This window comes from Impatiens glandulifera, chromosome 9 (assembly GCF_907164915.1).
Source record: "Impatiens glandulifera chromosome 9, dImpGla2.1, whole genome shotgun sequence".
NCBI classification, from domain to species: Eukaryota; Viridiplantae; Streptophyta; class Magnoliopsida; order Ericales; family Balsaminaceae; genus Impatiens; species Impatiens glandulifera.
In genome coordinates this window covers 8403778-8426654 of record NC_061870.1, presented here as the reverse complement: position 1 = coordinate 8426654, position 22877 = coordinate 8403778, and the positions used below count along the sequence as shown (strand labels likewise).

General features: G+C 38.2%; 1 protein-coding gene across 1 annotated transcript; it reads right to left on the bottom strand.

Annotated features, from left to right (window-relative positions):
- Positions 1-6116: 6116 nt before the first annotated feature.
- Positions 6117-6999, bottom strand: LOC124915124 (MLP-like protein 28). The gene has a single exon (XM_047455786.1). It carries the CDS (start codon positions 6947-6949, stop codon positions 6494-6496), a length of 456 nt encoding a protein of 151 aa, XP_047311742.1. The 5' UTR covers positions 6950-6999; the 3' UTR covers positions 6117-6493.
- Positions 7000-22877: the final 15878 nt, after the last annotated feature.

Sequence of the window (22877 nt, the reverse complement as noted above, 5' to 3'; positions counted from 1 at the left end):
CAAAATTTAACATATATGTTGATTGTATCTCGATAATTTATACATGGTCGCTCTATACGTTACTTGTTGGTTACTCCCGTGAATAATTTATTAATATTAACGTCAAAATTAAACATATGTGTTGATAGTATCTCACTCATTTTTAGATGATTGCTCTATACGTTACTTGATAGTAACTTCCGTGAATACTTTATTAACATTCACGTGAAAATTAAACCTACATGTTGTTAGTATCTCAATTATTTATACATGATAGTTGTAAATGTTATATTATTTTTTTTTCTCTTCTACCCATGTGGAAGACACGTAGGATTCAAGATTCATGACCCTGTTTTCGTTAGAAGTCCGTTGCTCTATCATTTATCTTTATAATTAAAACACGTACAAATAAATATAAATAACATTAATAATATATAAATATATGATAATTTAACATATTTATTAACTTATCAATTTATTTTATATATTCTTGATTTTATATCCCAAAATAATTTTTGGAGTTCGATTAATACAATATCGATTCCAAAATAGTGTTGGTGTTCCTTGCCATTGCGGGCGGGTTTTAAATTCCGGGTAAACGGGTCAGGGTTTTCTTTTATGAAAACGGGTTAGAGTATAAATACTTTTTTAGGGTATTTTTCTCAAAACAGAGCAAATAGAGATAGAGTGAATTACAGATCTAGGGTTTTCTGGTTTCCTTCTTCTTCTTGTTCTTTGGCTGATCTAGAGTGAGAGATTGGGGGAGCTTTTGATTGTGGAGTAGTCCAATCATTTCTAGTGTAATCACTTCTTTCATTTGAGAGCAGGGCATGTAAGTTTCTACTATTGACATTTGTTTGATTTAGTGAAACTTATCCCTCCCGTGGACGTAGGTCGATTTTGACCGAACCACGTATATTGTGTTGTCGTTTATTGCTTTGTGCTATTTCAGTTCTCTATAATCTGTTTATCGTCATAGGCGATTTGGAATCTGATTTGCTACAGGTTTTGATTTCTAAGAAGATCCATAATTTTGTTGTTGCAAAACCCAACAGTGGTATCAGAGTAGTATTAATTGGTTATCTGTTTTAACATTGGAGCATAGTGCTTTGCTGGTTATTTAGCGAAATTCATAGAAGAGATCAACTGGTTTCTTTGCTGGTGTTTTTGTCAGTTGTTAAGGCAGTAATAATGGGGAAATCTAGACCTGATATGGTGAGTCTAAATGGTAAAAACTACAGGCAATGGAAACTGATGATCAGTGATCTGTTAGTTTCAGATGATTTGAATGAAGCAATTGAAAATGAGGGTGTTAGACCTGAGACTACAAAAGAAGCTGATTGGAAAAAGATAGATAGAAAGGCCTGCAGCTTTATTCGTTCTTGGGTTGGTGTAAATGTTGTGCACCATGTTGAGAATGAGACTACAGCGTATGGTGTGTGGAGCAAACTTGAAGCTCTCTATGCTGGGAGGTCAGCAGGGAATAAAGCAGCACTGGTACGAAGGCTGGTGAATCTGAAGTACATTGATAATAAATCAATTGTTGAGCACTTGAATGAATTTCAAAATATTTTGAATCAGCTGAGTAGTATGAAGATAAACTTTGATGATGAGGTGCAAGCACTTTTAGTTCTTGGATCTTTGCCTGCAAGTTGGGAGACACTTATTATCACTCTCAGCAACTCAGCACCAAATGGTAAAGTCAACATGGCATTTGTCACCAGTTCCTTACTTGATGAGGAGAATCGAGAGGGGGATAAACCCTCTAAGTCTGATATGTTAGTGGCTGATAGAGGAAGATCAAAAGATAATAGAAGTGGTTCGAGCAGGGGTAAGTCTAGAAGCAAGTCTAGAGCTCTAAAGAAGGATGGTGCTTGCCATTAGTGTGGCAAAATGGGTCACTGGAAAATTGAGTGCTGGAAATTTAAAAATGATAAAGCAAAGGGTACAGTGAAGCCCATAGAAAAGAAAGAACAGAGTGCAGATACATCTACTTATGCTTCAGATGGTGAACTGACATATGCTTCTAACTGTCAAGACTCCTGTCTTAGCACATCTTCAAATGAAACAGCATGGATTGTTGACACAGGTGCCTCATTCTATATAACTCCACACAAAGGTTACTTCCAGTCCTACAAAGTTGGTGATTATGGTGAGGTTCGCATGGGTAACAGTGGTGTGTCCAAGATAGTTGGTCTGGGTGATGTTAAAATCGAGACAAACATGGGTTGTTTCCTGACATTGAGAGATGTAAGACATGTTCCTGATTTAAGAATGAATTTGATTTCAGCAGGTATGCTCGATGATGGAGGCTACCATAATGTTTTCAGTGGTGGAGCATGGAAGCTAAGCAAGGGTTCATTGGTTATTACACGAGGTAAGAAATGTTGTTCCTTATACAAGACAAATTTGAAAATTGTCTATGATGCGGCATATTCTGTTTTAATGGAGTCATCCTCTGAGTTGTGGCACAAGAGATTAGGTCACATTAGTGATAAGGGGCTGAATGTTTTGATCAAGAGGAATGAGTTGCTGAATCTCAAGGATGCTCATCTTGAAAATTGTGAGCATTGCTTGAAGGGTAAGCAGAACAGAGTCTCCTTCAGTAAGTCAAAAGTTGAACTGAAAAAGAATGTCCTTGAATTGGTCCATACAGATGTTTGTGGTCCTATGAAGATTAAATCCATAGGCGGTGCTTCCTATTTTGTAACCTTCATAGACGATGCATCTAGGAAGGTTTGGGATTATGCTATAATGTCCAAGGATGAGGTTGCAGCAAGGTTTGAGGTCTTTCACAAGCTGGTTGAAAGAGAGACAAGAAGAAAACTGATGAGGGTGCGGTCAGATAATGGGGGAAAGTACATAGGCTCATTTGATGATTATTGCAAAGAGTAGGGTATTCGACATGAACAGACTGTGCCCAAGACTCCACAACAAAATGGTGTGGCAGAGAGGATGAACAGAACAATGTTGGAACGGATGAGGAGTATGCTCTCCCATGCCAGGCTGGCTAAGCATTTTTGGGCTGAAGCCATGAGCACTGTAGTGTATGTGATCAATTGTTCTCCCTCCAAGCCATTGAATAATAAGTGTGTAGAAAGCGTCTGGTCAGGTAAAGATGTTAATTATGACTATTTACGTGTTTTTGGTTGCAGAGCTTTTGTGCATGTTCCAAAAGATGAGAGGTCTAAGCTAGATGCAAAAACCAGACAATGCATATTTTTGGGGTATGGTAATGAAAAGTGGGGATACAGGTGTTATGACCCAGTTCATAAGAAGGTTTTGAGAAGCCGGGATGTGGTATTCCTTGAATATCATACTATTGAGAATTTTGAAGATGGTGAAAAGCTTGATGCATACATACGTGACCTTTCTGGTCTTGAGTTGTCTCATGATGTTGAGGAGACAAGGCCACATGTAGCTTCAGACTCAGATAGTGATGATGATGTTCCTTAGGGTCAAGCTGTAGGCCATGGAAATGATACTAATACTGAAACTGATCTTGGTGATAATGTTGAGGTTGATTTTGAAGTTCAACAAGAAGATAGAAATCAACAGAATCAACAAACAGAGGTACTTCGGAGGTCTACTAGGGAGAAAAGATCAAGTTCTAAGTATCCTGCTACAGAGTATGTTCTTCTAACGGATTGTGGGGAGCCTATATGCTATAAGGAGGCTCTTGAGGATGCTCATAAGAAAGAATGGCTTGCTGCCATGGATGAAGAGATGAAGTCATTGCTGAAAAATGGCACATATGATTTAGTTGAAAGACCAGAGAACAGAAAAGTATTACAAAATAAATGGGTGTACAAGATCAATCAAGAAGGTGATCATAGCAAGACAAGATACAAGGCTAGGATGGTTGTCAAAGGTTTTGGCAAGAGGCATGGAATCGATTATGATGAGATTTTCTCACCAGTAGTGAAGATGACTTCTATCCGGGTGGTGTTAAGTCTAGCTGCTTGTATGGATCTTGAGGTTGAACAACTTGATGTCAAGACTGCATTTCTTCATGGTGATTTGGATGAAGATGTTTATATGGAGCAACCTGAAGGTTATAATAAGAAAGGTGAGGAAAGCAAGGTGTGCAAACTTGTCAAAAGTCTGTACGGTTTGAAGCAAGCACCAAGGCAGTGGTATCTTAAGTTTGAGTCGTTCATGACCATCCATGGGTACATGAAGACGTCTACAGATCACTGTGTCTTTGTGAAAAAGTTTGTTTCTAATGATTTTATTATACTTCTCCTATATGTTGATGACATGCTGATTGTTGGGAGAGACAAGCTCAAGATTGCCAAGTTGAAAAAGGATTTGGTTAAGTCTTTTGAGATGAAAGACTTGGGTCAAGCAAGACAAATTATTGAAATGCAGGTCATTCGTGACCGGGTGAAGAAAAGGCTATGGTTATCTCAAGAGAGATATATTGAGAAGATTCTAAAACGATTCTGTATGGACAAGGCAAAGTCAGTTGCTTGTCCATTGGCTACACACTTGAAAATAAACAAGACAATGTCTCCCAAGGATGAAGAGGAAAGACAAGAAATGTGCAGTGTTCCATATGCTTCAGCAATAGGCAGTCTGATGTATGCAATTGTCTGTACAAGACCGGATATAGCTCATGCGGTTGGAGTACTTAGTCGTTTTCTTTCAAATCCTGGTAAGACACACTGGGAAGCGGTTAAGTGGCTAATGAGATATCTTCGAGGGACCTCCAAATACGCTTTGTGTTATGGTACTGGAAAGTCACATTTTGAAGGGTTTTCTGATTCAGATATGAGTGGTGATATTGACACAATGAGATCAACTTCAGGGTATTTGTTTACTTTTGGAGGAGGAGCTGTATCATGGAAGTCTCGTCTACAGAAATGTGTTGCTTTGTCTACTACAGAAGCTGAATATATTGACATTACTGAATGTTGTAAAGAAATGAGATGAATGAAAGAATTGTTGAAAGAAATTGGCATTGCACAAGACAGGTTTGTGGTGTTTAGTGACTCACAAAGTGCTATACATGTGAGCAAGAATCCAAGTTTCCATTCACGTTCAAAACACATCCAAAGAAGGTACCATTGGATCCGTGAAGTGCTCGAGAAGAAGGAGTTATACTTGGAGAAAGTGCACACAAATGAGAACGGGTCAGATATGATGACAAAGGGCTTGCCAAGAGGAAAGCATGAGATATGTTGTGCCAAAGTAGGAATGGTTCTGGCAGAAGCGTCACGATGATGAATGTTTATAGCAACATTCTCCCATGGCTCGGAAGGGGGAGAATTGTTGGTGTTCCTTGCCATTGCGGGCGGGATTTAAATTCCGGGTAAACGGGTCAGGGTTTTCTTTTATGAAAACGGGTTAGAGTATAAATACTTTTTTTTGGGTATTTTTCTCATAACAGAGCAAATAGAGAGAGAGTGAATTACAGATCTAGGGTTTTCTGGTTTCCTTCTTCTTCTTGTTCTTTGGCTGATCCAGAGTGAGAGATTGGGGGAGCTTTTGATTGTGGAGTAGTCCAATCATTTCTAGTGTAATCACTTCTTTCATTTGAGAGCAGGGCATGTAAGTTTCTACTATTGACATTTGTTTGATTTAGTGAAACTTATCCCTCCCGTGGACGTAGGTCGATTTTGACCGAACCACGTATATTGTGTTGTCGTTTATTGCTTTGTGCTATTTCAGTTCTTGGTAATATATTTATCGTCATAGACGATTTGGAATCTGATTTGCTACAGGTTTTGATTTCTAAGAAGATCCATAGTTTTGTTGTTGCAAAACCCAACAAATAGTTATTTTTTAAATTTGTGCAATGAGCTTTACCTAAATTATTAAAAATAGAAGGTTGGGGATTAAAATATATTATAAATGGGGGATTGAAATACAAATATGTATGTTGCTTGTTATATGTGGTTTTATATTTCAATGAGGTCGTATTATTGAACAATACTTATGAATATTACACTCTTTTAGATTAAAAAAAGCTCACCATTTAAAGTATTTTTTTGATGTACCAATCTGACCCATTGAAGTTACATTATCTAGGGAGGTTCTTCTATTTATTGTCTAACCAAAGGTGAATTTTTCACTTATTAATAAAACAACAAAAAAGGCATATTTTACCGTAGTGCACAAATCAATACTCATGTACACAAAATAGTAAACTCAATCACATTCTTAAGCTTGACAAATATTTGAACATAAAAATTGAGACATTTCCTCAATTCATAATATTGTGGGACCAAAAACCCACACCTTGGGAGTTACCTTAAAGAATTATACATCCCCTCAATTCATTATGGTGTACATAAGTACATTGACTGGTAACACCAAGCAAATATGTAACCCCTTATTAAGATTGAGACAAACTCAAATACTAGCTTAAACGTAACTGGCATGCATGGAAGTGGAGGAACACCAAATACTAGAACATTAGATACGCTTTAGTGGTAATGTTTTTTTAAACATACCAGCTAAAGCCATGATGGAAGAAATCCTCTTTAAAATATCACATATCAGATTGATGCTATTTGACAAGGTAGTTTGTATCGAATTCTTTGGTAGAATTCATAAGGAAGTCAATATTTGCATATGGAGTTGGAACAGTTTCATCCGCCTTCTCATATACTAGGGTCCATTTCGCAAAATTGACACCCTTGTCTGAGTAAGTAGTAAGGTTGGCCTTGTAGCTTTTGTAGAACTTGGTAACCTCGCCTCCAATTATCTCAAAAGTGATTGACATGTTCTTCTCGTCCACATCATCGATCCTGTCCTTTGCAATAACTGATCTACCAAGGAGGTTGTAGGTCCACAACCTGACTGAGCCCACGCTCTTTCCATCTCCTTGAAGAACATTGACGCCTTGTAACTTGCTGGGACTGATCTTCGACATCAGATGTGTTTTGTTCTTATAGAGGTCGAATAACTTATCTGGGGATGATTGAATCCTCGACTGCAATTCAAGCCTGCAAATTTGGGCCATTCTATTCAAGATTAGATAGTAGAGAAGCTTCTTTGCAAGTATAATTAATATGCGCCGATTTGCTCTTCTTATAGGGGAGGAGTAAAGAAAAGAGTCCCTCCCAGTGAGAAGAGAATTATTCGATCCATTGTGCACCTTCTTCTTCTTTGTTGACAATTGGGGCAAATATTGGCTAGTGGCAATCCGGGGATATGCCGCTGGTCCTTATCATGTCCAAATCTCATCATGAAATCATACAATTATTAGAGAGAGAACATTAGCATATTTAGGAAATGCCTTACTAAAATTGAATTATTAGAAGGATGAAAAAGAAATGAAGATACTTTTACTTGGATTGAGACCTACTAATACACAACTTGCTGCCAATGCAAAAATAATATCATTAACCCGTCCGTCCATTTTAATTAGGTCATCTCTAAGCATCTAAATTGATCAGTTTCAAAAAGGGCTATAATATATAAATATTTATTCAATTTTTTTTACTTATATTTATTATTAATTGGATGAGATTTACTAGTAAAAAAACCGTTAATACCAACCAGATTTTCATTGATATTGAAAAAAAAATAATAAAAAATTAGCAACATCAATAGGAAGAGACTCCACAGATATGGATAAAATAGGTCATATGAACCGTTTTTTGTACTATTATTATTAATAAATAACAATCACCAGGTGTACGATATCGTAAATAATAATATATTCGTTGGATCGTGGCGTACCAGATTGTACTAGTGAATATTCGTTTTAATGTGGTGTACGGGAAAATATAAGACGTGGGCTGGCGAAATATTTGATACGTGGAAGATAAGCAGTTATAGAGTAACACTACTGATTGCTAAGCTGATGAATTGAGTAGATAAGAGAATGGTTCTTCAGATGGCTGCTGAAGCAGGACTTCTACTCGCGCACTTCTTCAGACTATACATTTGTAGAAGCACCACGTCTGCTTGTGCACTTCTTCAGATTACACGTCTGTAGAAGCTAGACGTTTGCTCGCGCACTTCAGACTACACGTCTGTAAAAGCTAGATGTTTGTTCGCGCGCTTCTTTAGACTACACGTCTGTAGAAGCTAGACATCTATTTGCGCAGTTTTTCTGAATACACGTCTGTCGAAGATAGACGTCTTCTCGCACGCTACTTCAGACTACACGCATGTAGAAGCTAGACGTCTACTCGCGCACTTCTTCAGACTACACTTTTGTAAAAGCTAGACGTCTACTCACACAATTTTTCAGACTACACGTCTGTAGAAGTTAAATGTCTGCTCGCGCACTTTTTCAAACTACAAGTCTATAGAAGCTAGACGTATGCTCGCGTACTTCTTCTGAATACATTGTTAGGATTTGTATCTCCCAAATCCGACCTGTTTGAAAACAATCTGTAAAAACACAAGAAAGAAGAACACAAGAACACACAGATTTATAGTGGTTCACTCAAATTGAGCTACATCCACTTCAGCCACCACCAGATTTACTATGAAGAAGAAGAAGGAATACCGAGTTTTTGCCTCACATTTTATCTCTCTAGAATTCCGTCTAACAATATAAACCCTTAATAATCACATATTTATAGGGTAAACATTCAGGTAATAAATCTAAATAACTTTGGTCAGGCCCAAGCCCAAAACCAAAAAAAAAGAAAACCCAATAAACTCTAATTAACAATGTAGAATTTATTATAAGTGTAGACTCCATAACTCAACAATCTCCCACTTGGAGACTAACTTCATCATCTCTCGATCGGTAGTGCCTTTCCATTCGGTGTCTTAATGAAGAAGACCAACTGAAGTTGCACACAACTTCAGTTTCTCATTTGTCACAGCTTTCGTCAACATATCAGCTGGATTCTCACTCCCGGGAATCTTCTCAAGAGCTAATACTCCATCTTCTAAAGCTGACCGGATGAAATGTTAACGAACCTGTATATGCTTCGTCCTGTCATGATAAACAGGATTCTTTGCCAAATGAATGGCACTCTGACTGTCGCATCGCGACACACTTCCCCCGTAGTCTTGACCCAATTCTCGCAGTTGTAACCACATCATCTCCTTAGCAGCTTCTTTCACAACAACATACTCTACCTCACAACTAGAAAGAGCAACAATCTTCTGCAATTTTGATATCCAACTGATTGCAGTACCTCTCAGAGTATAAATGTACCCTGTTGTGCTCTCCCTACTATCAACAACACCACCATTGTCAGCATCAACATATCCTTCTAAACCCATATTAGACTTTCGAAAACACAAAGCAAGACCCGTACTTCCTCTTAAGTATCGTAGTATCCACTTTACTACTTCCCAATGTTGTCTACTCGGGTTTCTCATGAATCTGCTAACAACTCCCACTACATGTGCTATGTATGGTCTTGTGCAAACCATCGCATACATAATACAACCAATGGCAGAGGTATACGAAACAGTCTGAAGTGACTAGCTAAGGGGGTAGTAACTGGTTTTGCATCATACAAGTTGAACCTGCTAAGAACTTTCTTCACATATTCTTCTTGTGAAAGCTTGAGAACTTCTTCATCCTTGAAAATTCTCATCCCAAGGATTTGTTTAGAAGCACCCAAATCTTTCATTGCAAACTTTTCATACATCATCTTCTTGAACTTGTTAATCTCATATAAACTTGGTCTAGCAATCAACATGTCATCAACGTAAAGAAGAAGAATAATATACGATTTATCAAACCTCTTGACATAGCAGCAATGATCAGCTTCATACCTCAAAAAATAGTTACTTTTCATGAAGCTATCGAACTTCTTGTACCATTGCCTTGGAGCCTGTTTCAAACCATAAAGACTTTTCTGTAGCTTACACACAAGCTCATCTTTTCCTTTGATTTCAAATCCTTCTGGTTGTCGCATATAAATCTCTTCATCTAAATCACCATGAAGAAAAGCAGTTTTGACATCCATTTGTTGAAGATGAAGGTCTTCTTTCACAAACAAACTCAAAATAGTTCTGATTGTCATCAATTTAACTACTGGAGAGAAGATTTCATTGTAGTCAATACCTTCTTTCTGTTGAAATCCTTTCACAACCAAGCTTGCCTTGTACCTCATGGTTTTATCATGTTCTTCTTTAATCCTGAAGATCCATTTGTTGTGAAGTGATTTCTTTCCCTTTGGTAGCTTAGTGAGCTCCCAACTCTGATTCAACATCAAAGAGTCCATCTCATCTTTCATCGTAGATTCCCACTTAACCGATTCATCAGATTGTATTGCTTCCTCAAAGCATTCAGGTTCACCTCAATCTGTCAACAAGATATAGTTTAGAGATGGAGACCACCTCTCAACTGGTTTTCGATTCCTTGATGATCTTCTCAACTGTATAACCGATATTTGTTGATTTACCTCTGGGGCCACGTTCTCAAAGATTTCATCTTCAACAACACATTGTTCTTCTTCGACAACCGGTATATATTCAACTGAAAATTGTCTCAAATTGACTGTCTCAGTCTCTTCCAACTTGGAATCACCATCTGATGTCTTCCCAACACAATCTTTGTAGAGAACCTGTTCATTGAAGATAACATTTCTGCTACGAATGATCTTCCGATTTTGATTATCCCAGAAACGATAACCAAACTCGATATCACCATAACTAATGAAAAAACATTTATTAGACTTTGGATCAAGCTTGCTCCTATCACATTCATTAATATGAACATATGATAAACAACCAAACACTTTCAAATAAGAAAGATTTACCTTTTTATTGCTCCAAGCTTCTTCAGGAATTCTGAATTCAAGAGGAATAGAGGGTTTCCTGTTTATCAAATAGGCAGCAGTTTTAATAGCTTCTGCCCAGAAGGTTTTAGGCAGCCCTGCATGCAATCTCATGCTTCTAGCACGCTCGTTCAATTTTCGATTCATTCGTTCAGCTACTCCATTCTCTTGAGGCGTTCGAGGAACAGTCTTCACCATACTGATCCCATTCACAGCACAATATTCTTTGAAATCTAGATTGATATATTCACCTCCATTGTCGGATCTCAAACACTTAACTTTCTGATTTGTTTCATTTTCAACCAAAGCCTTCCACTTCTTGAAAATAGCCAATACTTCAGACTTGTGCTTCAAAATGTAAACCCATACTTTTCTTGTTGAATCATTTATAAAAGTCACATAGTAGTATGATCCGCCAATAGAAGAAACAGGTGCAGGTCCCCACACATCAGTTTTCCAAGAATGCACTTTTCACATAACTAATGTTCAACAGACTTCAGTTCTGGAATCTGTCCATTCTTCAAAAGAATTTTCATCCCTTTTTCACTCATATGGCCCAACCTGCAATGCCACAACTCAATGTTCTTCGAGTCATCAACTACAGCAGAAACTATTTCACTGCAAGTTGAAGTCGTGTATAACGTTCCAGTTTTATGACCTCGAGCAACAATAATTGCTACTTTAGTCACCTTCCACGCACCATTTCCACAACTGAAATTGTGACCTTCTTCATCAAGTTGTGTAACAGAAATCAGATTGCGCATTAAACCTGGAATGTGTCTCACCTTATTAATCTTCCAAACAGAACCATTTGCCATCTTCAATTTGATGTCACCAATGCCAACAATATCCAATGGCTCACCATCTGTGAGATAAACTTTCCCACCGTTTCCAGCCACATAATTCTCCATTAATTCTTTGTGAGCAGTGGTGTGGAAAGACGCTCCTGAGTCCAAAACCCAAGAATCTATCGGGCTATCAACAGACAGAAGTAACGCATCAGTGACAGATTCTGTAACAACGTTGGCTGCATCATTTTTATCATCGCCGTTTTTCTTCGGTGCTTTGCAGTTCCTCTTCAGATGACCCTGTTTACCACAATTTGGTAGAGATGCTAACAAAATCAGGGCACTAACTTCATCCCAAAACTCAATCTCAACAGATAGCAATTGATTCACAATTGTATTGAATTCATTATAATGAGTAGTGACAGAAGTACCATCAACCATTCTTAAGTAAAAGAGTCTTTTCATTAAGTGTACATTGTTGTTAGCAGATGGTTTCTCATACATATCAGAAAGAGCTTTCATCAGACCCATGGTGGTCTTCTCCTTTGCTACATTGTGAGCAACCGTCTTGGCTAGCGTCAATCGGACAACTCCCAAAACCTGTCTATCAAGGAGTTTCCATTCAGCTTCATCCATCTTCTCTGGTTTCTCACTCAAAAGAACATGAAGCTTCTTTCCATAGAGATAATCTTCAATCTGCAGTCTCCAGAAGGCATAATCTGTCCCATCAAATCTTCCAATCCCATGTCCTATACTGTTCTCACTTGCCATTGTTTCCAATGCTCAGATCTAGCCTAGCTGCTCTGATACCAGTTGTTAGGATTTGAATCTCCCAAATCCGACCTGTTTGAAAACAATCTGTAAAAACACAAGAAAGAAAAACACAAAAACACACAGATTTATAGTGGTTCACTTAAATTGAGCTACATCCACTTCAGCCACCACCAGATTTACTATGAAGAAGAAGAAGGAATACAGAGTTTTTGCCTCACACTTTATCTCTCTAGAATTCTGTCTAACAATGTAAACCCTTAATAATCACATATTTATAGGGTAAACATTCAGGTAATAAACCTAAATAACTTTGGTCAGGCCCAAGCCCAAAACCAAAAAAAAGAAAACCCAATAAACTCTAATTAACAATGTAGAATTTATTATAAGTGTAGGCTCCATAACTCAACATACATGTCTGTAGAAGTGAGACGTTTGCTCGCGCGCTTCTTCAGAGTACATGTCTAATAAAGTTATACGTCTGCTCGTGCACTTCTTCAGACTACACGTCTGATAAATTTAAACGTATGCTCTTAGACTTTTTCAGACTATACATCTGATGAAATTAAACGTCTGCTCGTGCACTTATTCAGACTACACATCTGATGAAGTTAGACGTCTGCTCGCACACTTCGTTAGACTACACGTCTGATAAAGTTAAACGTCCACTTGAGCTTGCTTAGACAACACGTCGGATGAAGGCATGCGTTTCTTGAGCTTTACTTGCGCATGACAGTTACACAACTTACTTTTGTTCAGACCATATTATTAAAACTATGTCGTATTGAATTAAACGTATTCATCTAAGTTTATTAAGACATTTTCCTTCATTACTTATTTCTCTTTCAATTAATTTTCACATTTCTTTATTTAACTTAATCTAACAATTTCCCCCTTTTTAATGATGTTAAAATTAAGTTAAAGTTTAGTTAAGAATAGGAAATTAAAGTTTATATGAAAAATATAAGATATACAAAGTTTTAGATTCCCTCCCTTTTAATAACAATCATTGAACATAATTTGTTGCAGTCGACTTCCTCCTCTTTGTCCTCCTACTCTTCCTCCATCGCGGCCACCACCTTGGGCAAGCTTTCTCTTGGACAGAGTGCCACAGGAACTTGTTTCCCCTCGATTGCTACCTTCCCTCTTTTTAACATTATCAACAACGAGGGAAGCAACTATAGCAACTTCAGTTGCCGGATCTTCTTCTACTTGGAAACATCGAGCGACTGCGTCAACATCTTTGATTCGCTCAACTTCAGCAGTCTTGAGGGAATGGAAAACTTCGAGCATTTGTTGGCCTAATATACCCATTGTTGCCTTTAAATCATTATGGAGTTCGAAGTTGTTCTTGAGAATGGTAGTCTTCATCTTGGTCAACTGAGTTTTAATCATCGAAACTTCACCAGAAGTTTTCGAGAATTCTTTGTTAGTCTCAACAGACGCGTCAACATTCAAAGAGGTTCTCTCTTCCAAAATCTCCAACTTATTGAAGATTGTATGGATGCTCTACTGCATCATGGTAACCAGCAGGAACATAGAGAATAAGTGATGGACGAAGACTTACTTGAATAGATCGCTCAGGTTCTTTATTTGGAGAAGAGACTCGAGGAACATTGACCATTGCCCGAAACTCACCTCCTTTTCTTTCAATTTATTCACCCAAGTCCTTTAGAAATCTCGTCGATATTTCTGAATGAAGAGATTTAGAAAAATGGATTTCTAGGATGTAGTAGGGGGTGGACATTTGGATTTTGGGAATGATCGCTTCTCTACAGACGCCTCCTCATCTGATGAGATATGCACAACGACCTTGGACGCCTGCTTATATGAAAAAGGTTGAGCAACATCTGTTTCAAACGCCTTACTAAAGACAGGGACTGAGAGCTACTCAACTTCTTTAGAGGGTTCCCCCTCATCAGACGGGGTCTACTTCTGCTCAAATACATGGGGAGCGGCTTCAGATGGTTCCTTCAAGACAGACGGAAGTTGTTGTTCATAGTGAAGTGTTAAGAACCGTCTTTCTTCAAAGGACGTATGCTGATGCTCGATGAAATGAAGAGTCGCATGCTCTTCAACCACCGAAAACAGTTGCTCAACAATAGATATGGAATACGGCTCACCAAGAGTTAATGGCATATCGTCAATGAATGACAACTCCTGAACATCGTCTAAGAAGTTCAGCTCTGCTTGAGACGCCTTGTTTCGAAGTTCATTAGTTTTGGACAAGTATGTGCCATGAACAAAATAGAGAGCCATGGAATAGAAGGATTCCAGGAGTAATTGAAGACATTTGAAAACTTTCCCATCTATTTCTGCCGTTTTGTCCAAAGGGTTATAATTTTCTCGCCTATGGCAAAAGATGGGATAAAGAGAACGCCCTCTAACGGTTAATGCAACAAGCTCTTTTTACTTGAGAGTCTCATTGACAACTTTGGTCTTGGTCCAAGAAAGGACTGATTTCTCCATCTTCAGTAACTCCTTCCAGTTCTGAGAGTAATTTAAGCGTTTGAGAACCTCTTTGAACCGTGGAGCCTTATACTACACCACTTATCAAAAAGTTTGATTCTTTCTAAGGTAGAAATCTCCACCTACTCAATAATAACGTCGATTGTCTACTTTACCTCAGGCGAAAGTTCGGGAATGTAGATAGCCTTGTCTTTTCCCTTCCCTTCCACTTTGATAGGTGCATCAGCTAGAACAGGTTCCTTGAAGGCAATGCCCTAAGCAGCTCAGACCTGTCTTAGAATAGGGAATGGAGAAACAAGCTTAGAAAAAGCAACTACTTGAATAGATGCAGCAGAACCAACATCCTTCTGTACATGTGCAAATTCATTAGTCTGCCCCGCAGTCAGACTAGTATTTCCTTCAATTTCAGAAGCAACAGAAGATGGCAAAGCCTCTTGCTCTGCTACAGTGTCAGACGACTCCTTGGCAGAAGATGAAGCCGTCTAAACAAGTGAAGAAACACCATCTTTACAAGTAGCTTCAATAGCCACTAGTGCGGTAGGGGAGACAACAATGTCTTCCCCTTGTCTTGTCTCAACAGATTGTCCAATTATCTCAGCAGTGGTTCAACAACTTTCTCAACAACGGGAACCATAATGGGCTTTACGGCTAAAACAGGTAAGGAGGGTACCTTTAAAACGGTTTGACCAGTAGGCTTGGTAAAGGACTCAATAGACACGACGTTCAAAGATAGGACATATGCTACCAAGGAAGGAACTTCTTCAGTAGTAATTTCTTACAGTCTGACCTTCTTCATAACGGAGTCAACCTCGACTATTTCTCCAATAGATGCTCACTTTTGGCTAGTGGAACTTGCAGATTCTATTGTCGACATCTTTCTTTTCTTTGTAGGGGTCTTACGACTGGAGGTCGTAAGACGCTTGGACAGAGTGGTCGACTAACCACTCGTCTATTGGGTAGATGAGGTGGACTTGATTTTTTGTCAACCTTCATCTGCACAATATAGTTCCCAACAGTGGAACTCGTCATTATCCTGTTAACATTGATAGAGGCACCTTTTCCTAAAGGCACCTACAAATACTCTAGATCCCTACTGAGTTGGACTAAAAATCTCACACTCTACTTATTTGGTGCATAAACCATCAGGGAAAGGGTAGAAAATAGAACAGACGCCTAGTTGATAGCCATCCCCTTCGTTATGGCCACCATAATCTTGAATCATTCTTGGGTGTAGGCGTCTAACGACCCTACTTTCCCTTGAAGAGCTTTGGAAATGATATCGTTAAGAAGATAGTACTCAAATTTGAGATACTTTTTCTTCTCATTGATCGTGATGGGACCATCGATGTCTGAAAATAAGGCTTGCATCTTTGAGATATTCTGGGCTGAAATCTCATCAGAAAAATTGTGTTCTTCCATTGGAAGCCCAAGAATCTGAGCAAAGAGAGCTTTGGATAAAGAGATTTCAGCATCAGCTTCACCAAATCAAAGAACTCACGCACCTCCACGTCGTGAAGAATGAATGGGCTGCCTAAAAACATCTTGAGGCCAGAAGCCTCCAGAGACCTGAACATCGCTACCTTCGCCGGTAGTCCAGATGCATATACGATTCAAAATCTACATGCATGGTGTTTTGAGCGAAGAAACGATGAAGAAGAAAACTTGATTCTAAAGAGACGATAGAGAGATATTTAGGGTTTTAGAAAAGCTCAAGAGAATATGAAATATTTTAGGCATGCAAGGCACCCTTTTATAACCTCTAATCGATACGTGTCAAAAGACATCATTGAAATAAACCGTCATTATTTAAAATAAAAGATGTTTTTAAAAGTCATCATTAAAAGACGTCATTAAAATAAATATAAAATCCATCAATAATATAATACGTGTGGTAATGAACCGTCAGATGTATAAGTCACATTTCTAACATTAATAGACATGTGTCTTCATGTTAATAAATATTTGAAGATATTTATAAGATTTTATCTTATCTCATAAATATTTTTCCTCCAAATATTTTGAAATATGACCGTTTACTGTCTGAACGGGAAAGTAAAACGATAGCGCATTAATAAATAGGAAAGTTGTCCCACTCGTCTTAAGATGAGGCGTCTGACCGGCACTTGTAAACAGACATCTGTCTGTGCTGTGTGCATACCTTGAGATTAAGCTTGGTAAAACGTCTATTCGAAAGACGTCTTCTAACTCACAGCAACAACCATGTCAGCAGACATTTGTGTAACGTTTTAGCGTCTGACCAGACTTAAATTGCAAGATAATTAAGCACATCCCGTCTGATACATAGTGTCTTCAAACGACTGATTTGTTCAGCACGATATGAGACATCCGTCTTAACATGTCTGTCCAGTCAACTTATCAATAAATTTCCACCTCAATTTTTGCATACTTAATAAAATTAATTTAGGTCTAAAAGACCCAAAACATTTCTTAAGTAAGAAAACATAGTCACAGGGAGTGGCTTCATGAAGATGTCGGCCACTTACTGATCCGTTGGCACATATTTTAGTTGAATATGTTTCTAAGTAACATGATCCCAGATTAAGTGGTGTTTGGTGTTGATAAGCTTCTTTCGAGAGTGCAATACCGGAGCATATATGATCGCGATAGCACTAGTGTTGTCGCAGAAGATCGGAGACTCGTCTGCTTCGATGCCAAAGTCTTTCAATTGTTGTTGGCCCCATATGAATTGAGCACAACAACTTCCTGCGACAAGATATTCAGCTTCTTTAGTTGACGTTGCAATGGACGTCTACTTCTTGTTGAACTAAGAGATCAGATGATCACCAAGGAACTGACAAGTTCCACTAGTGCTCTTCCGATAATTCATTTCATCATCAAAACGCATAATTCACTTCATCATCAAAATCCCAATAGTCAAACTATTTCAACACTTAGTCAAAATAATTTGACCCAACACGATTTTGTATTGTATTGTGTTGTGGAATATTGCTTAGTAAATATCCTTCTCATCGTTTGAGAAGAAGGGTGACGTAGGAGTTTTATCTCCGAACGTCCATAAAATCTGTGTTCTGTTTTCTTCATTTACTTTCAGTCACCAAACCAATCGAACTGGTTTCTCTCACTCTAACCGACTTCTCTCCACTCTCCTTTCCAACCGATCCGTGTGTGTTGAGTCAGGCTGAAACAAACATTTCCGCCCTTGAACTCGGTTCAAGAGTTTGTGACAGTCTGTGTAGTGTTCAGACTGGTTCTAATTCTTAACTATATTAGTTTCAACTGTTGTGTGTGTGTTTTAAGCGGTCTCTTTTAGTCGGACCCCGGTCCCCTATCGTCGATCCCGATCCCGATCCTAAAAAGTGGTATCAGAGCAGCTAGTCTAAACACTCATGTAACACGAAGTTGGAAAACATGACTAACAATGAGAAGCCTCCGATGCTAGAAAGTGAGATGTTTGTCGATTGAAAGGTTCAGATGTATCTACATTTGATTACCATGGATGATGAAATAGCGACCATTCTTAACGAAGGTCCGATAAAGATTGAGAAAGAGAAAGGTGAATGGATAGTCGAGGATATGCAAAGGAACAACCCAGACAACCATTGTAGGAGACATATCTTCAAATCTCTAGACAGAAACATATTCGGAAAAGTCAGAGATTGTACGACTGCAAAGGAATCCTAGAAAACGGTGATTCATCTTCATGAGGGAAATGAAAGAAAAAAAGAAAACAAGATACTGGTGGCAACTCAGAAGTTTGAAAACATTAAGATGAAATCGGGTGAAACCATGAAAGAGTTCAGTGATCGGTTCACAAATGTGGTAAATGAGTTGTCTACCCTTGGAAAGAAGTATGACAACAAAGAGACCATTTTCAAAGCATTAAGGTCTCTTCCTAGTGTTTGGGATATAAAAACAACGGTGATGCGAGAATCTAACAGTCTCGGGCAAATGAAACTGCATGATGTGTTTGAGGACTTGAAGTCATATAAGTTCGAGATGAGATCTCGGATCGAAGATTAATCCTCAACGTCAAATGCAACCAGAGCTTTAGTGACATCAATGGAGCCAACCATTCCGACACCAATTAAAACCGTTGAACAGTTTACCGAAGATGCGATGGTCATGCTTGCAAGAAAATTCGAATGATTCATAAAGAAAAGTCAACCATCGAACAACTTCAACTACAACTACGGTGATAAATCTATTGTAATGCTTTAGGTCACTATAGGTCGTAGTGTAGAAGACCATGGAGAAATGACCGAAGACCGGATGACCGTAGACCGGCTGATAACAACCAGAGAGGTGAATATCAACAATCCGGCGAAGGTAAAGAAATTCAAAAGGCATTACTAGCTGATGACGGTGGGAGTTATTGGGCTTATTCTGACACGGAGAATGATGACAACGAATTTCCTTGTCTCATGGCTAAGGAGGAAGAGGTATTTGATTTCTCTTCTGAAGAATTTACCAAGGAAAATTTGGTCATTGCTCTCAACGACATGGTCATTGAGTTCAAGAACTTGTCTGCCCTTGTACCAACCCGTCTGAATGTCCTAACTGATCAACCGAGTAACTTCCAAACCGGTGAATCAAGTGGAACCATGACCGATGAACCGATTGAACTATCCTATGAGAATGAGAAGCTCAAGGAGACAGTTCAATCGTTAACCGAAGAAAATGAAAGATCTAAGTATGTCATGGCTACTTGGAAGAAATCCAGTGAAGCCGTAAACCAGATGTCTACCTACCCAAGACATCCCAAATGCAAGTTTGTCCTTGGATACCAATGCGGTAAATTGGATAACCGGAAACATTCCAAAGAGTTGAATCTCAACAAGAACAAGCTTCTGTTCATAAGCTTTGTTAAGAGTAGTTCAACCAATATCGAGGAAGATCATGACATACCACTAGCTAAGGAAATTAAATATGTAAGTCCAACCGAAACGGCAAAATGGCTTTATCCTGAGAGAAGGAAAGCCAACCGGCCGATAAGAAAAGAAACTGACAGACGTTCATACAGAACAAATCAACATTCACCACGGCGATACAATAAAACTCCAACCGGCAGACAAAGAGATGTCAAGCTAGGTAACAGTGAAATAATTAATACTACTACTGTGAGAGATCCCAAGGGACTAATCAACCACGGACCCAAGTAAATTTGGGTACCAAATAGGTGTAAATATTTATTTTTGCAAATTAAGAAGAACAAGCGGCTAGGGAACTCGGAATGGTATCTGGACAACGATTGTTCTAGACACATGACCAGAAACAGTGGGTTGCTAACCGATATTATTCAGGAAGCTGGTGAATTGATCACTTTCAGTGATAACTCTAAAGGTAGAGTCGTGGGAAAGGGTAAGATTGTCCATGACAACTTAACTATAAGCAATGTACTTTTTGTTGAAAATCTGCATTTTAACATGTTAAGCATTAGTCAAATGTGTGATGTAGGATACATGATTGAATTTCACAAACATGCATGTTTAGTTAAGAACACTCAGGGTAACATTTTATTAACCGGAAATAGGTTATGAAACATTTACGAAGTGGATTGGAAAATGAAAACTAAAAACCCGGTTTGCATGATAGCTAAGAATGATTTAAACTAGCTCTGGCACAAACGGCTAAACCACTTGAATTTTAAAAATATAAATTTTATTTGCACCAAAGAGTTGGTTCAAGGAATGCCTAACATGAAATTTGCAAAAGATAAAGTATGTTCTGTATGTCAAATGGGGAAACAAATAAAAGCAACTTTTAAAAGTAAATGAAATTTTCAATCATACCGATGCTTAGAATTACTTCATATGGATTTATTTGGACCGGTTACGGTAACAAGTCTAGGCGGTATGCATTATACTATGGTTGTTATTGATGACTATTCTCGATTTACTTGGGTGATATTTCTGGTTTCTAAAAATGAAGCTACTCCAAACTTTATTAATCTGCTTAGAAGATTAATAAAAGAAATCAATACGAATATATGATCAATAAACGGCAAAATAAAACACCGTTTGAAGTATACTATGACAGTGTTCCTAACATCCGGTATCTTAGGATCTTTGGTTGTAAATGTTACATTCACATCAATGACAAACATTATTTGACCGCATTTGATGCTAAATCCGATATAAGAATAATGTTGGGTTATTCAGCAGTTCGTAATGCATATATAGTATATAATACTAGAACATTAACTGTTGAAGAATCTCCACATGTTATTTTTGATGAATCGGTTGAAAGCAATACTGCCTCCTCCCTTTCATATACATAATCGGTTTGAAATTTTAAATATCCAATCCGATGATGAAGATGAGGTCCCTGTTTTTAGAAGGTTCTTCTATGATCAAGTGGTTAACGCTGAAACTCAGCCGGATCAAGCTGCCCCAAAGTAGGAAGTTGACAACTCATAATTTACTGACCGGTTGTCTTGACTATGTTCAGCCTCCCAGTATGTCTAACGTTGATCAGATAACCGGTCACTTGGGAGATATAACTGGACCAAACCTTAAAGGAATAAAGATCATCCTCCTGAGATCATATTAGGTAACCCCTCATCACCCATCCGAATTAGGCATCAACTTTTGGAAGAATATAAAAACTTGGCTTTCATATCACAAATTGAGCCGAAAAAGGTGGATGAAGCTTTGTTAGATTCCGATTGGATCTTAAAAATACAAGAGGAGCTGAACCAGTTTGAGAGAAATAAAGTATGGCATCTAGTTCCAAGACCAAAGCAGAAATAAGTTATAGGAACAAGATGGGTGTTCAGAAATAAACTTAATGAAAACGATTTGGTTACGAGGAACAATGCCAGATTAGTGGCCCAAGGATATAAACAGGAAGAAGGCATTGATTTTTAAGAATCATTTGCTCATGTGGCTAGACTTGAACCCATTAGAACTTTTCTTGCGTTTGCAGCTTTCAAAAATTTCAAAGTATTTCAAATGGATGTTAAATGTGTATTTTTAAACGGTGAGTTAAGTGAAGAGGTTTATGTTAAACAATCTCCCGGTTTAAAAAATCCAGAATTAATAAGTCATGTGTATCGGATGGATAAAGCCCTTTACGGTTTGAAACAAGCTCCTAGAGTATGGTATGATACATTAACACAAATTTTGTTTAATCATTACTTTACCATAGGCTCGGTAGATAAAACCTTGTTTAAATTTGAGAAAAAGGGACATATTCTACTGGTTCAAATTTACGTGGATGACATAATTTTCGGTTCAACTGATTCTATGTTGTGTGACAAATTTTCAAAGTTAATGACTGATAAATTTGAAATGAGTATGATGGGGGAGTTGAGCTTATTTCTAGGTCTCCAAGTTTGGCAGATCGAGGGAGGAACATTTATCAACCAATCCAAGAACACAACCGAATTGCTAAATAAATTTGGAATGGACACCTGCTCTTACGTCTCCACTCCTATGAGTTCATCTATCAAGTTAGACAAAGATGAGGACGGTCAAGGAGTGGACATTACGGCTTACCGAGGGATTATCGGTTCACTATTGTACTTGACAGCAAGTCGACCGGACATATTGTTTGCGGTCGAAGTGTGTAGAAGATTTCAGGTCAATCCAAAATAATCACACTATACAGCGACCAAAAGAACACTCAATATGTGGGATTGTGGTATCCAAAGGACTCAAGCTTTAACCTAATCAACTATTCTGATGTAGACTACACGAGCTGTAAAATAGACCGAAAGAGTACCAGCGGTACATGCCAGTTCCTGGGTGACCGGCTTGTCTCATGGTATAGCAAGAATCAAACTTCAGTTGCTACTTCAACCGCAGAGGCGAAGTACCTTGCAGTTGGAAGATGTTGTGCTCAACTTCTCTGGATACAACAGCAAATAAAGGATTTTGGTATAACTGCTGAAGAATTACCAATCTTCTGTGACAACATCAACGCGATAATTATCATATACAATCCAGTGTTACACTCAAGAACAAAACATATCGACATCAGACAACATTTCATTCGGGAGCATGTGCAATAGAAGTACATCCAGCTGGAATACGTCTCGACCGATCAACAAGTAGCCGATATCTTCACAAAGCCACTACCGGAAGCTAAGTTTTCTTTCTTTAGAAACATCTCAGGACTTGCTGATAGAAGTCAACTTCTGTCTTAAATGCTTCTTTATGTTCTCAAAAATATTTTTCTC

Coding starts and splice junctions, on each gene's coding strand:
- LOC124915124 (XM_047455786.1), bottom strand. CDS start 6,949: ATGGCCCAAATTTGCAGGCTTGAATTGCAGTCGAGGATTCAATCATCC.